This window comes from Microtus oregoni, unplaced genomic scaffold, assembly GCF_018167655.1.
Source record: "Microtus oregoni isolate MIOR12 unplaced genomic scaffold, Mior012 000036F_ref0000092, whole genome shotgun sequence".
Lineage (NCBI taxonomy): Eukaryota > Metazoa > Chordata > Mammalia > Rodentia > Cricetidae > Microtus > Microtus oregoni.
In genome coordinates, this window is record NW_024543095.1 from 14,443,349 (window position 1) to 14,457,089 (window position 13,741).

The window sequence follows — 13,741 nt, forward strand, 5'->3', positions numbered from 1 at the left end:
ATTGGATCCCCCAGTACTGCAAGTATAGGAGGTTGTAAGCTACTGTGTGGATGCTGGGAACTGAACAGAGTCCTCTGGAAGAGCAACAAATGTGTCTCTCTGGGGGCTGGTGGAGAGATGTTTCAGAGGTTAAGAGCTCTTGCTGCTCTTTCAAAGGTCCTGAGTTCAATTCCCACCAACCACATGGTGTCTTACAACCATCTGTAATGAGGTCTGGTGCCCTCTTCTGGTGTGCAGGCAGAACACTCTATACATAATAAATGAAGAAATCTTTAAAAAAAAAAATATGTTCTCCAGCCTCCTTCTTTTGGTTTTTGAAAGAAGGTCTCATGTAGTCCAGGCTGGCCTCAAACTTGATGCTCCTGTCTCAGAATCCTAAAGCTGGGTGGGGCTAGAGGCATGCCACACCATGCTCTGATATCTGGAGTAGCTTTCCTTTCGTTCAGGTGGTGAGTGTGATGTGTCTCCTTGCTTGTCGGGTCATTGCTGGTATTGCAGTGTTACCTCACTGATCCTGAAAGACACCTTCTGACAGGTGTTTATGTCTTTGGGAATGGGTGTCGCAGGAGCTCTCCTGAAGCTATAACTGAGGTTGAGAGAGAGAGGGCACTGCATCAATTGTTAATTTCCTGCCACTGTCCCTGGTTGGAAGGAGCTGGTGCCGGGCTAGACCTGTATGGGCGTCATGGACCAGATGACATACAATGTAAAATGGTTGGGCTTACATGGCCACTTGGCTTCCTTTTCTCGACTTTCCAGACAAATGCCTGTCAGATCCTTGTTTGTTTAGGAGAGAAGACAGTAATGGCTCTTAGCCTGCTTAGAAACCACAGCATGGCTGACCTGGGGCGCTGCTGAAGGTGCTTTCACCGTCTTTCAGACAACTCCCATTAGATGAATGCACTGGGTTTAAAACCGAAAATCCTGAATAGCTATTTGCTTCAGCTGCACCCCAGAGCTAGCGGCTGTGCCGTGGTCCTGCAAATGGCAAAAGTTACGTCCTTGTAACTACTGTTTAAGTTGCCATCCAAGTCAGCTGCAAGCACTGCCTTTCTCTGAAATTCCTGGCTTCTCTTTAGAACAGACATTATAAGGAAATTAGTTGGGGAAGTCTAGGTTGGTGTGGATGGTGCCAGGTGGTTCCCAAGTCCCACAGCTGCTGGTGTCCAAGGGTGTGGTTTTAAGAGGCTCCTCCTTATGGCATGCTGGGAGTCAGAGGGCTGAGATCCCTTCTCAACAGCGGCCACAGTTCAAGATGGCCCTGTCAATGCTCCCTGGAGGCCTACTGTTCTCACTTGTCTGGGTGATGACCTCATCTGCAGAGGGCTCTGAGGAGTGTCTTCTTTGCTCTAAAACTCATGAGTAGGATTTTTTTTTTTTTTTAGTATTATAGAAAACAGCAAAGGCAAACTTACTTTTTAAATAGAAAACACAATTAGCTAGGTCCTTTTCTCCCCAGAGATGTAGCCTGTTGTTTTATAATAAAACAAAACAGAGTTGTCAGGAAAGCGTTGAGAAATATTACGCCAGAGACCAATAGAAGTTACCCAGTTGCAGTGACCTCTTTGAAAGTTAGAGTAACTCAGCCTCGAACTGTTTAAATAATATTTCTAAAATTACGCATCAGAGGTGATGATATAGCTTACTGCAGTGCAGCTGCCTAGCATGCTGCAAAAGGCCCATTTTAATTAGTTAATTAATTGTTCTTAGTCTCTCCTGTCACTGCTCCATGGGGCTAAAACCTTTCCTGAGTAAGTCAGGAAATCTTTCCAGTGATGATGTTTGTAATTTTTAATCAAATTGATGAGGAATGGAATGCATGCATTGAATGGGATCTCTTATTAAATATAACGTATACTTTTTGCTAAGAATTAATTTTGTTGGTTTTTTTTTTTAAGATTTTATTTCTAGAATGAGTCTAATATATAGATCCTTCATTTCCAGTGAGTGGCTTTGAAGGAAAACACTTTATGCCATGGGTTGTTTTCATTATCATCGTAAATGTCTTTCAGCTCCCGTGGAAGTCCTTGACGAGCATCATTGAATATTACTACATGTGGAAAACTACTGACAGATACGTGCAGCAGGTAACTTCCGTGCCGCCAGCACCATTCAGCGCGCTCTTTGTCAGTGTTGGCTAGCAATGTACTAATCCTGAGCCTATTTGACCTTTCCTAGAACTACTTAAATTCCACGATTTCATGTCTTTTTTAAAAATATTTTTATCTTAATAGTTCACTGTTCTCAGCATTTGCTTTTCTGACAATTTGAGAACAATAATAGAGAGAGATGTGGGTCGAGAGACCTTGTTTCCCTTGTATGGCTGGGGCTTCATCTCTTTATGACAAGGGGGGTGTACTAGAAATCCAGCCCTGTCATGAACCCATGGACGATATGTCTATGGATTAAAAGTTGAGCTTGATGCCATTGGCCTTACAAACTCAGATGCTTCTATGATTTTCTGAAACCTCCTTACATGACATTTTTATAGGTCTGTTCTGTAAGCTCTAGAGCCTACCCCGTTTGAGGTCCCTTCTGCAGTGCTAGGGAGCCTACCTAAGGCCTAGTCTATGGTAGGTAGGCACTCTGCCTCCGAGCTACATGGCCAGTCCTCCCCTCAGTTTTTGACCTTAATTGTAACACATTTGTTATTTTGAGACAGGGTTTCACTGGGTGGCTTAGGCTGTTCCTAAACTTGAGTTCCTCCTGCTTTAGTCTGGAGTGCTAGGGTGCAGGTGTTTGCCACCAAGCCTGGATATGGTAGCCTTAGTCTTTGTAATTTGATGCTTTCTCCTCCAAAGTCATCTAAAAGGAGGGAGCCATTTAATGTTTGAGTTCTTCCCAAATGTCCTAAATTCATATAGCTCTTAGTTACTTATTTTGAAAAACCTGCCTTTGGGGAAATGACCTCAGTAAAGGCCTGTTTTAGAGTCTTGCAGTCACATGCAGAACAAGGCAGAGATTAAAACAGATAGCATTTGCCTAAATGTGCAAGCTGTCCAGTGGCTTGCTGTACTGGATGCTGTACAAATACATCTTAAGGACGGCCCCCACATGCCAGGAGTTGCCGTGGTCATGAATAGTGGGTAGAAATCCACAGTGTATTGAACAATTCCCAGTGTCAACACCATATGTAATGCAGAAAGTGCATATTTTAAACAACTGTAGTGGAAAAGAAGGCTCTGCTGCCTGGAAACCTGTGCTAGTCAAGTCAGGAAGTATCCCCAAAGAAGGGACAGGCACAGCACTAAAGACACTTAGTTAAATAAATGTTGTCTCCATTTGAAGTTTCAGGTTAGCCCTGAATATTTTTGTTTTCATCTGGTTGGACAACTGAAGGGTGGGTTTGTAGTCTCTCTGGGGACCGTGCTGTTCCCCTTTCTATTTGTTTTTAATTTTACATTGCAGACTTCACTGCAAGTCTTGCATGGGTTTTAGAACCATCTCTAAATATTTTTTACAAGCAAAGTTTTTGTTTGGTGTGTGTGTGTGTGTTTGTGTGTGGTGGTGGGACAGTATATGTGTACATTTTCCTTCCAGAAAGACAAGAACCAAAATAGAAAACTGAATTTACAAAACTAAGAACAGCTATTGTTAATGTCCTCTGCGGACTGGAAGTGAAGCTCGGTGGTAGAGTATGTGCTTAGCATGTGTCGAGGCCCCAGGTTCAACTTTACACACAGACACACACACACACACAGACACACACACACACACACGTTTCCTCATAGAAGATTGGGAAGTGGAACTTGTCATTGCTTTACTTTAAAAATCTATTTCAGAAGCTTTATGCGTACCTACATTTCTGTAGCTTAGAATGACGTTCTCGAGTTACTAAAGCTTTAGAATATGTTTATGATAGAAATCTTAACATAAGAATTGTGCTGTAATCTTTATCTTCTTGTGTTTTTAAGGCTATGAGATGTTAATAATTTGTATGCATTTTATGTAAACTGTTTTGTCCATCTTTCGAATTAGAAACGCCTAAAAGCAGCCGAAGCCGAGAGCAAACTGAAACAAGTATATATCCCAACTTAGTAAGTAACTGGTCTTATGAAATATTTATCCTGCTCTTCACTCTGTCACTCCAAACATGTTATTTACTCATTGTGACAAACCTGAATTTCTTTGTGTGTCTTACCTTTTTCCCCTCAAAGTCCAAAAGTTGTTTTCTGTTGTCCCACTGAAATGACTTAGGAAAGAAAAGAGTAGGTGATAGGACCCTGTGTAACCCGGCATAAGGGTTTGGGGTAAACCACTGCCCATTGGATTTGCACTGAGCTATGTGGCAAGTGTCAGACCTCCCAGTGAGAGGAGCTAAGTCTGTTACAGGAAGCAAACTGTGTTCCCTAAGCTTCCTAATTGTGGGCTGAGAGTGCTGTCTAGTTAGTGTGTGTCATCCTGTTGAGGTATGTTGTTTGCATGATTCGTTGAGGACTTTACATTGTTTCTTGGGCCATGCTTTGTAAACAGTCGGTAGGTTCTGAGTGTTTCCAGCATTCTGTCTTTGGGGTTTACAGTTAATTGTCATGTATGTGGATGTCAGTTTGGGCCTTATTCGCTGTTTTCAGTGTCTTGCACTCTTTTGTTGTTGAGGTCTTAGATTTGGTCACTCATATTTACTACAACTTTCTCTCTGCTGCTCCAAGACTTTTCTAATTCTTTGAGCTCAATTCAGCCATTTTATATACATTTTTCTTTGCTGGATTTGAGTATATTGCATGATACATGTTTTTAACATATAGGAGGCTTCATGGACAATGAAGTATGGGCTTTTGTGATAATCTTTTATCTCAAGGTATATATGCATAAAACTAGTTTACTTTTTTGTTGGTTTTTCTTTGTGTGTTGGGGGGTGCGTTGGTTTTTGGTTTTCTTTCTTTTTTTTCCAAGATATGGTCTCACTGTGTAGCCCTAGCTGTCCTGGAATTCATTCTGTAGACCAGGCTGGCTTCAAATGCAGAGACCTGCCTGCCTCTGCCCCCCCACCAAGCACTTGGGTTAAAGACATTCACTACTATGCTAGACTTTGGTTGAGTTTTTTAAAACTGGCTTTTACTTGTCCCATAATTATCCTTTTTCTTCTGCAGGGTCATTTTGAGATCCTTTAAAATATATTTACTTTACGGATTCTAAATGTGTCATCCCACAAAGAAAACATTGTGACTCAAAGCCTGAGCTCTCGTGAGGCGGCCTTCCCTGGGCCTGTAGTGCTGTCTCCTCAGAGAGAGCAGCAGTGGCCAAGGCTCAGTGGCCCATGGCTGTTTTTTTTTTTTTTTGTTGTTAAATATTTATTTATTATGTATACAATATTCTGTCTGTGTGTATGCCCGAAGGCCAGAAGAGGGCACCAGACCCCATTACAGATGGTTGTGAGACACCATGTGGTTGCTGGGAATTGAACTCAGGACCTTTGGAAGAGCAGGCTCTTAACCTCTGAGCCATCTCTCCAGCCCCCCATGGCTGTTTTTATCCGAGTCAGGGACCCAACACTAGTCTGGATAGAATGTCAACTGTCACCTGAGGCTGTGACAAGTTTGACTGGAGCACAGGCCTCTGTTCATGACGTATTGTCTAAGCCTGCTTTTGCAGTCCAAGTGCAGAATTTAGTGCTTGTGACTCTGTTATCCCAAACCTGAACTTTTTAACCATTGAGCCCTTTACGGGAAAAGTTTTCTACATTCTGATCAAAGTGATCCTTGGAGAACAAACACATTCTGATCAAACTCATAAACAACGTGCATTATTTGAAAATACCCTGGGTTTCGGGGCTGTATGTAAATCTGAGTCCTTTAGTGAATTTCCAAGTTAATTCTGAATTAGAATTCTGTTTTTTAATAGATTAAGAATTCTCTTTGTCATCCTTTGAGCCTAGCAGTGTCTTTCAGTCTCTTACAGTCACAGGCTGTATTAGTACCGGGGGAGAAGAGTAAAGGCAGCTGCCCCCTGGAGGCACACAGTACAGACCTGGTGTGCTGAGAACAGTGACTAAGAAGATAGCTGGGTGGGGGGGAGGTGAGTAGCTTGTTATGTCCCTGAGGAAGTACTGTGTTGATGGCAGAAGTACTGAAGGGGCAACACAGGCTTTCTAGGCCAACGGTGTCCTGAGCTGGGACAGGGCTGGGCATAGTTGAGGAGCCTAGAGAAAGATGGGATGGCAGTGTGGAGAGAGCCAACCTGGTGGGGAGGGGGCAGGTAGTATGGGGTCCCCATGACTTGAAGAGTGGAAGAATTTTATATGAAGACATGTCATGGTCTTGAAAAAGATCGCAGGTTGGAACATGGATCCAGGAAGCAGTGGCGTAGTTATGGGGAAACGAGTTACGGGTTCTCAGGAGCGGAGATGACATCAGCTCGACCTGGAAAGAGCTCTGGAGATGATGCTGTATTAGGAGGAGACTGGCTTCAGCATGTCACGTTTGAGTCCACCATTGGGTGGATTGTCCTGCCAGTCACTAAGCTCGGAAATGGTGGTAGAGTATCAGGTTAGACCATTCTGGATTTGTTCTATCAAGAAAGGATTGTGGATATGTGTCCAGTGTATACTAAACATACTGACCTTACTCGGGGGCAAGGGCTCAGCTGGAGACACTATAAACTTGAGCAGAGAATGATGCCACTTCAAATCATGATTAGATCTCCGGGGGAGAGCATCCAGAAAGGGGCTTTGCAGGGAACTTGGAATTAATTAGTTCCATGTTTCTAGAGCAAACAGTGTCTCATAGCTGCACATGGACAGTCGGTGAGTCAGGGGAGCCGAAAGGCAGGGTGTGCTTCAAGGAAGGGGCGAGATAAGCATTGCTGGATGCTGGTGCAGTACAGCCAGGAACTCGGCGATTTGAAAGTCACTGTGATGTCGTGGAGTGGCGGAAACTGCTCATGAACAGAGACAAGTTAATGGCAGAGGGAGAATCTGTCAAATGGGAAAAGATAAAACTTAAGTACATGAGCCTAAGAAGATCCAGTGTTGGGCTGGAGACATGGCTTAGTGGTTAAGAGCACTGGCTGCTCTTGCAGAGGACCTGGGTTTGATTCCCAGCACCCACATGGTGACTCTCAACCATTCATAACTCCCATTATGTATAAATAGTAACTTGAGGGTCCAAGGGGAGAATGATATGTCCAAAATGCTCCAGGGGGCCAGAGATGGTAGGAGTGTGGAGCACAGATGGAGAGGGTGGATTAAAGAAAGGACAGTTTCATGGAGTGTCTCTGTAAGCATTTCTCAGTGTTCTTGATTTAATCTTTAGGTGGCTATATTCAGTGGTCCTCGGGTCTGCGGTAGTCACTGTGTTTGTGCCCCTGCCTTCTTCCAGGCACCTCAACTGAAGACAGCATCCGCTCTTTTTTCTCTTAGATTTACTTATGTATTTTATGTGCATAAGCACTTTGCTCACTTGTATGTCTGTGTATCATGTGTGTGCGTTTTGTCCAGGGAGGTCAGAAGAGGGATCGGATCCCCTAGAACTGGAGTTATGGATGGTAGTGAGCCACTGTGTGGGCGCTGGGAATCAAACCCAGGGCCTCTACAAGAGCAGCCAGTGCACCGAACTGCCGAGCCCACTTCCCAGGCCAGCATCGGCTCTTCTTAGACTCATATATTTAGCCCTGCATTTAAATGCCAAGTTTCCATATTTCTGGGAAACTTCTGGCTTGACTTCAAGTGGTGGGAAGCATGATTTCAGCTGCTATATGGTAGATTCCTTTTCAATTGGAAATGTTACACCTCTTTGGGAACTTTAGTTTCTCTGAACCACTTTTCTCTCTCCTCCCCTCCCCTCCTTTCCTTTCCCTTCCTTTCCTTTCCTTTATTGGGACATGGTCTTTCTCTACATAACCCCAGATGTTCTAGAACTCACAGTGTAGACCAGACTGGCCTCAAATTCACAGAGATCTGCCTTCCTCTGCCTCCAGAGTGCTGGCATTAAAGGCATGTGCCACCATGCCTGGCCCTGTTTCTTTTCTTTTTGTTCTAAAAAACAAACCAAACAAACAGCAACAATAAAACTTGCTTTATTTATTTATTATTGGTTTGTTTGCTTGTTTGTTGTTTGTTTGAGATTGTCTCACTGTGTAACAGAGGTGAAAGGTCCCCTAGAAGAAAGCTCTCCCGTGGCAGGTCTTTGTTGACTATTCATTGACTTTGTATTTGCCAACTCTGGGCAGGAGCTAGCCTGCTGGCAGCTCTGTTTACACAGTAAGCGCCACGATATGTCTGGGCTATGTGAAAAATTACGGCTGCCCTGACTCTGTCTCTGGCGTGTTTGCACTGAGTCTTATCAGTGTCTCTAGTTAAGTTAGCCCATGTCCTTTTTCCTCCTAGAAGTGTTTTTCTTAAATGGGGGGTGGGTATCTAAAGGTTTCCTCATCTTAAATGCTAATCTGTCTCATAAAACTTCCAACGTAATATGGACTTTTATCTTGAGCCCAGGACAGGTGCTCCTCCGCTGTGGGGTGGAGGGTGGCCCCTCATGGCTCAGCTGCATCTTTGCTCCACCCTACCCACTCTGGGACGCTGCAGAAGCCACAGTGTCACCCACACCCAGCGGTGCCAGGGCTATCTCAGTCACACAGCACCCCCCAGGAGCCGTGCCAGGGCTATCTCAGTCACACAGCACCCCCCCAGGAGCGGTGCCAGGGCTATCTCAGTCACACAGCACCCCCCAGGAGCGGTGCCAAGGCTATCTCAGTCACACAGCACCCCCCCAGGAGCGGTGCCAGGGCTATCTCAGTCACACAGCACCCCCAGGAGCGGTGCCAGGGCTATCTCAGTCACACAGCAACCCCCAAGAGCGGTGCCAAGGCTATCTCAGTCACACAGCACCCCCCCAGGAGCGGTGCCAGGGCTATCTCAGTCACACAGCACCCCCCAGGAGCGGTGCCAAGGCTATCTCAGTCACAGCACCCCCAGGAGCCGTGCCAGGGCTATCTCAGTCACACAGCACCCCCCCAGGAGCGGTGCCAGGGCTATCTCAGTCACACAGCACCCCCCCCCAGGAGCGGTGCCAGGGCTATCTCAGTCACACAGCACCCCCCCAGGAGCAGTGCCAGGGGTATCTCAGTCACACAGCACCCCCCCCAGGAGCGGTGCCAGGGCTATCTCAGTCACACAGCACCACCCAGGAGCAGTGCCAAGGCTATCTCAGTCACACAGCACCCCCCCAGGAGCGGTGCCAAGGCTATCTCAGTCACACAGCACCCCCCCAGGAGCGGTGCCAAGGCTGTCTCAGTCACAGCACCCCCCCAGGAGCGGTGCCAGGGCTATCTCAGTCACAGCACCCCCCCAGGAGCGGTGCCAAGGCTGTCTCAGTCACAGCACCCCCCAGGAGCAGTGCCAAGGCTATCTCAGTCACACAGCACCCCCCAGGAGCGGTGCCAGGGCTATCTCAGTCACACAGCACCCCCCCAGGAGCGGTGCCAGGGCTATCTCAGTCACACAGCACCCCCCCAGGAGCGGTGCCAGGGCTATCTCAGTCACACAGCACCCCCCCAGGAGCGGTGCCAGGGCTATCTCAGTCACACAGCACCCCCCCAGGAGCGGTGCCAGGGCTATCTCAGTCACACAGCACCCCCCCAGGAGCGGTGCCAGGGCTATCTCAGTCACACAGCACCCCCCCAGGAGCGGTGCCAAGGCTATCTCAGTCACACAGCACTGCCTTTAGCTTAATTTATTCAATCCAAAAAAATATTCTCTCAGGAAAATTTATGATGAGAATAAAGTCTGGTGACTCCTGTCTTTCAAAAGCACAGTGTGCTGTGAAGCAATGGCACTGGTGTAGACCCAGGGGCTGCCGAATTCACCGGCACAATGGCTGTTTTATAGCTTTATTTGTCATAAATGAGTGCCTTGGTCTTATTTCTTTTTATTTACCATTCCACCAGATACACCCTCTTATGTAAGTTCCTGGAATCATGTGTGTCAGTGTATTAAGGGTGTTTTGTGTGCGTGTGTTTCCTTAAGTTCTTGGTTTTGTTGTTATTTTTTTAGGTTAGTATACAAAGTCCTGGGTTCATCATAGCATCTTCATGCGTGCCTGTCATTATCCTGCGTTCTCATTCGCTCCCTTCTACTGCCTCCCATACTTGGGTTCATCTTAGCATCCTGCTTTTGCCGGTCTGTTTCTTCTTCACTAAATATAATAAGTATCTATTTGTATTTTAGTGAAGGTAAATTAGTAAGGAGGTGCCAGCTTTTTGCCTCGTCCTACAAATTATTTTTATCGTTTCACTTTACGTTTCATTGAAAGCAGCAAACCAAATCCCAACCAGATATCCACCAGCAATGGCAAGGCTGGCACTGTGAACGGAGCTGTGGGGGCCGCGTTCCAGCCCCAGAACACCCTCCTCGGGCGAGCCTGTGAGAGCTGCTTTGGTGAGTGTTCAGAGGCGGTGCCTGGTTGGTGGGGGGCAGAGGAAGGGAGGAGGAGAGAAGCTTCTAGAAGTCATGATACTGCTGTGCAGAGGCAGGTGGTATCTCTTCAAAGTGAGCGGGTGCCTGTCCTGGTCTCCCACTGGGAGCAAAGGGGCATTCGCTGGGTACCCTTGCACCACACAGATAAGGAGGGTGTGCATTTGCTCCGGTTTCCTCTGTGGGCTCTGTGTTTGCTGGCAGGTTTTGTTGTTTTCTTTTAAACTGTGCGCAGTTGTATTAGTTTAGCCCAAACCGTGGTTCTGTGCTACACAGCACATCCCCTTTCGGAGTTCCTCAGCATCCTCCCACAAATTAAATGTGCTTGATGCTTCTGGAGGAGAGGCAGGTGTGGAGACCCCAGTGCTACAGCCCTCAAGCTCCCAGGGAACCAGTTGGGGAAATGCCATGCTATGATATTTGCTTTTGGCCTCGGGCCTTGCTGTATTTATCTCTGCTTGCAAGGTTATTACGTGTGCCCTTGTGTTATATGGGGTTGGTGAGATGATCTGATCTGTAGGTGACACCATGTATGTTTACTTAAAATCTCAAACAGCAGTAACTCTCCTTTCTGTCATTGTTGCTTTGGGTTGGGTTTTTGAGTCAGGGTCTCCCTATGAAGCCCAGGCTGACCTCTAACTCACTGTCCTCCTGGCTCAGCCTGCTGAGAATTTGAACCACAGCACAATGATATTCTGGTGTATATGTATGTTCCTCTGTGGGTACACATATGTATGAAGGTGAGTGTGTGTGTGTGTGTGTGTGTGTGTGTGTGTGTGCGCGCGCGCGCATGTGTATGCTTGTATGTAGGCTAGGAGACAACCTTAGGTCTTCTTATTTTTATTTAAACAAGGTTAACTGGGAGCTAGAGAGATGGCTCAGTGGTTAAGAGCACACACTGGTCTTGCAGAGGACCCAAGTTTGGTTCCCAGCACCCACGTCAGGCGGCTCACAGTCATCTGTCACCTTAGCTCCAGGGGTTCTAACACCTAGGCCTCCAAGGGCACTTGTGCTCATATACACATGTAATTAAAATGTTTTGATGAAATCTGTCTCAAAAAGTCAACTTTATTGTTTGTTTTAGTTAAAAGAGAAAAGGGGGTTAGGCTTCTCTTTAAAGGAATCTTCCAAGAGTGGTACATGATGGCAGGGCGGTGGTGGCGCATGCCTTAAATCCCAGCACTCAAGAGGCCGAGTCAGGCGGATCTCTGTGAGTTCATGGCCAACCTGTCTACACAGAGAAACCCTGTCTCAAAACCCCCACCCCCAAAAGAGCGGCACCTGATGACAGTGCAAGTTATTCTGAATTGTATAAAAGCAATTCGCTCTTTAGGAGTTAATGGAAGTAGGAATCAGACCTAGGGCCTTTGTATACCCAGCCTACATTCTGCCTCTGACTTTCCCCTTGGCATGTTGTGAGGTTTTCCTTAGAGGATGCCATCCCTCCTGTGCCAGCTGATGGCTTCGCCCAGATGGTGTTAGCTTATAGGCAAGGAGAGCACAGTTCACAGAGTTGGTATTGCAGTCTCTGCTGTGGTTTTAACTACCTGTCACCACCGCTGTCCCCACCTGTCCCTAGCTCTCCCTTTTAGTGTTGAGGGACAGGGTTAAGCTGAAGAAGCTTAACCGGCCAAGCAGTCAATCAGCGGGGTCAGGCCTTACTAAACATGATGCCATGTCTGCTGCACATGCTCACGTGATAGGGATTTAGAGTCTTCAGGACAGTCTGTGTTTAGAAAGAAATTCTAAAGATTTTTGTTTCTTGTGTAAAGAACAACAGACAGATTTCTGGTTTTATTTGGCTCCTGACTTACCAGAGAGTCCCCTCTTGAGTACCTTATTAATCCCTGCAAGAGCTTCTGAACCATACGGTTCAGGATTTAAACACTGCTGAGGAACTTAATAACAATAATATCCAGACGTGTACCTAATGAAATCACTTTTAATTAACAAACCAAAATCTCAGCAGCCTAAGGCATGAGTCAAGATGTGTCATCCAATAGCTTCTCATAATAGATGTGACAAACACTGGTGTGTGGCAGAAACAAACGGTTTGGTGTATTCAGAGTGCTGAAAAATGCATGTGTGTGCTGTACGTACTGTCATGTGTGTGCTATATCATCATGTGTGTGCTATACTGTCATGTGTGTGCTATATCATCATGTGTGCTATACCATCGTCATGTGTGTGGTGTACGTACTGTCATGTGTGTGCTATATCATCATGTGTGCTATACCATCATTATGTGAGTGCTATATCATCATGTGTGTGCTATATCATCATGTGTGCTGTACCGTCGTCATGTGAGTGCTATACTGTTGTGTGTGCTGTGCCGTCATGTGTGTGCTATACCGTCATGTGTGTGCTATATCATCATGTGTGTGCTATACTGTCGTGAGTGCTGTACCGTCATGTGTGTGCTATATCATCATGTGTGCTATACCGTCGTCATGTGAGTGCTGTACTGTTGTGTGTGCTATACCATCATGTGTGTGCTGTACCGTCATGTGTGTGCTATACAGTCATGTGTGTGCTATATCATTATGTGTGCTATACCGTCGTCATGTGAGTGCTATACTGTCGTGTGTGCTGTACCGCCATGTGTGTGCTATACCGTCATGTGTGTGCTATACTGTCATGTGTGTGCTATATCATCATGTGTGCTATACCATCGTGTGCGTGCTATACCGTCATGTGCGTGCTATATCGTCATGTGTGTGCTATACCGTCATGTGCGTGCTATATCGTCATGTGTGTGCTGTACCGTCATATGTGTGCTATACCATCATGTGTGTGCTGTACCGTCGTGTGTGCTATACCGTCATGTGTGTGCTATACTGTCATGTGTGTGCTATATCATCATGTGTGCTATACCATCGTGTGCGTGCTATACCGTCATGTGCGTGCTATATCGTCATGTGTGTGCTGTATCGTCATGTGTGTGCTGTATCGTCGTGTGTGTGCTGTACCGTCATGTGTGTGCTATGCCGTCATGTGTGTGCTGTATCGTCATGTGTGTGCTGTATCGTCATGTGTGTGCTGTACCGTCATGTGTGTGCTGTACCGTCATGTGTGTGCTGTACCGTCATGTGTGTGCTGTATCGTCATGTGTGTGCTGTACCGTCATGTGTGTGCTATACTGTCATGTGTGTGCTATATCATCATGTGTGCTATACCATCGTGTGCGTGCTATACCGTCATGTGCGTGCTATATCGTCATGTGTGTGCTGTACCGTCATGTGTGTGCTGTATCGTCAGGTGTGTGCTGTACCGTCATGTGTGTGCTGTACCGTCATGTGTGTGCTGTACCGTCATGTGTGTGCTATGCCGTCA

At 46.3% G+C, this 13,741-nt stretch overlaps 1 protein-coding gene across 5 annotated transcripts in view; it reads left to right on the top strand.

The window, feature by feature from the left end:
- The window catches only part of Mta3 (metastasis associated 1 family member 3), a 127,666-nt gene that overhangs the window by 79,693 nt on the left and 34,232 nt on the right, over positions 1–13,741 (top strand). For 3 of the 5 annotated variants that reach the window (XM_041631061.1, XM_041631064.1, XM_041631063.1), the window contains exons 10-12: positions 2,013–2,087; positions 3,979–4,037; positions 10,248–10,372. In XM_041631061.1, coding sequence (XP_041486995.1) covers positions 2,013–2,087; positions 3,979–4,037; positions 10,248–10,372 — 259 coding nt within the window. The remainder of the gene's footprint in view (positions 1–2,012; positions 2,088–3,978; positions 4,038–10,247; positions 10,373–13,741) is intronic. The other 2 variants (XM_041631062.1, XM_041631065.1) reach the window with 1 other exon arrangement.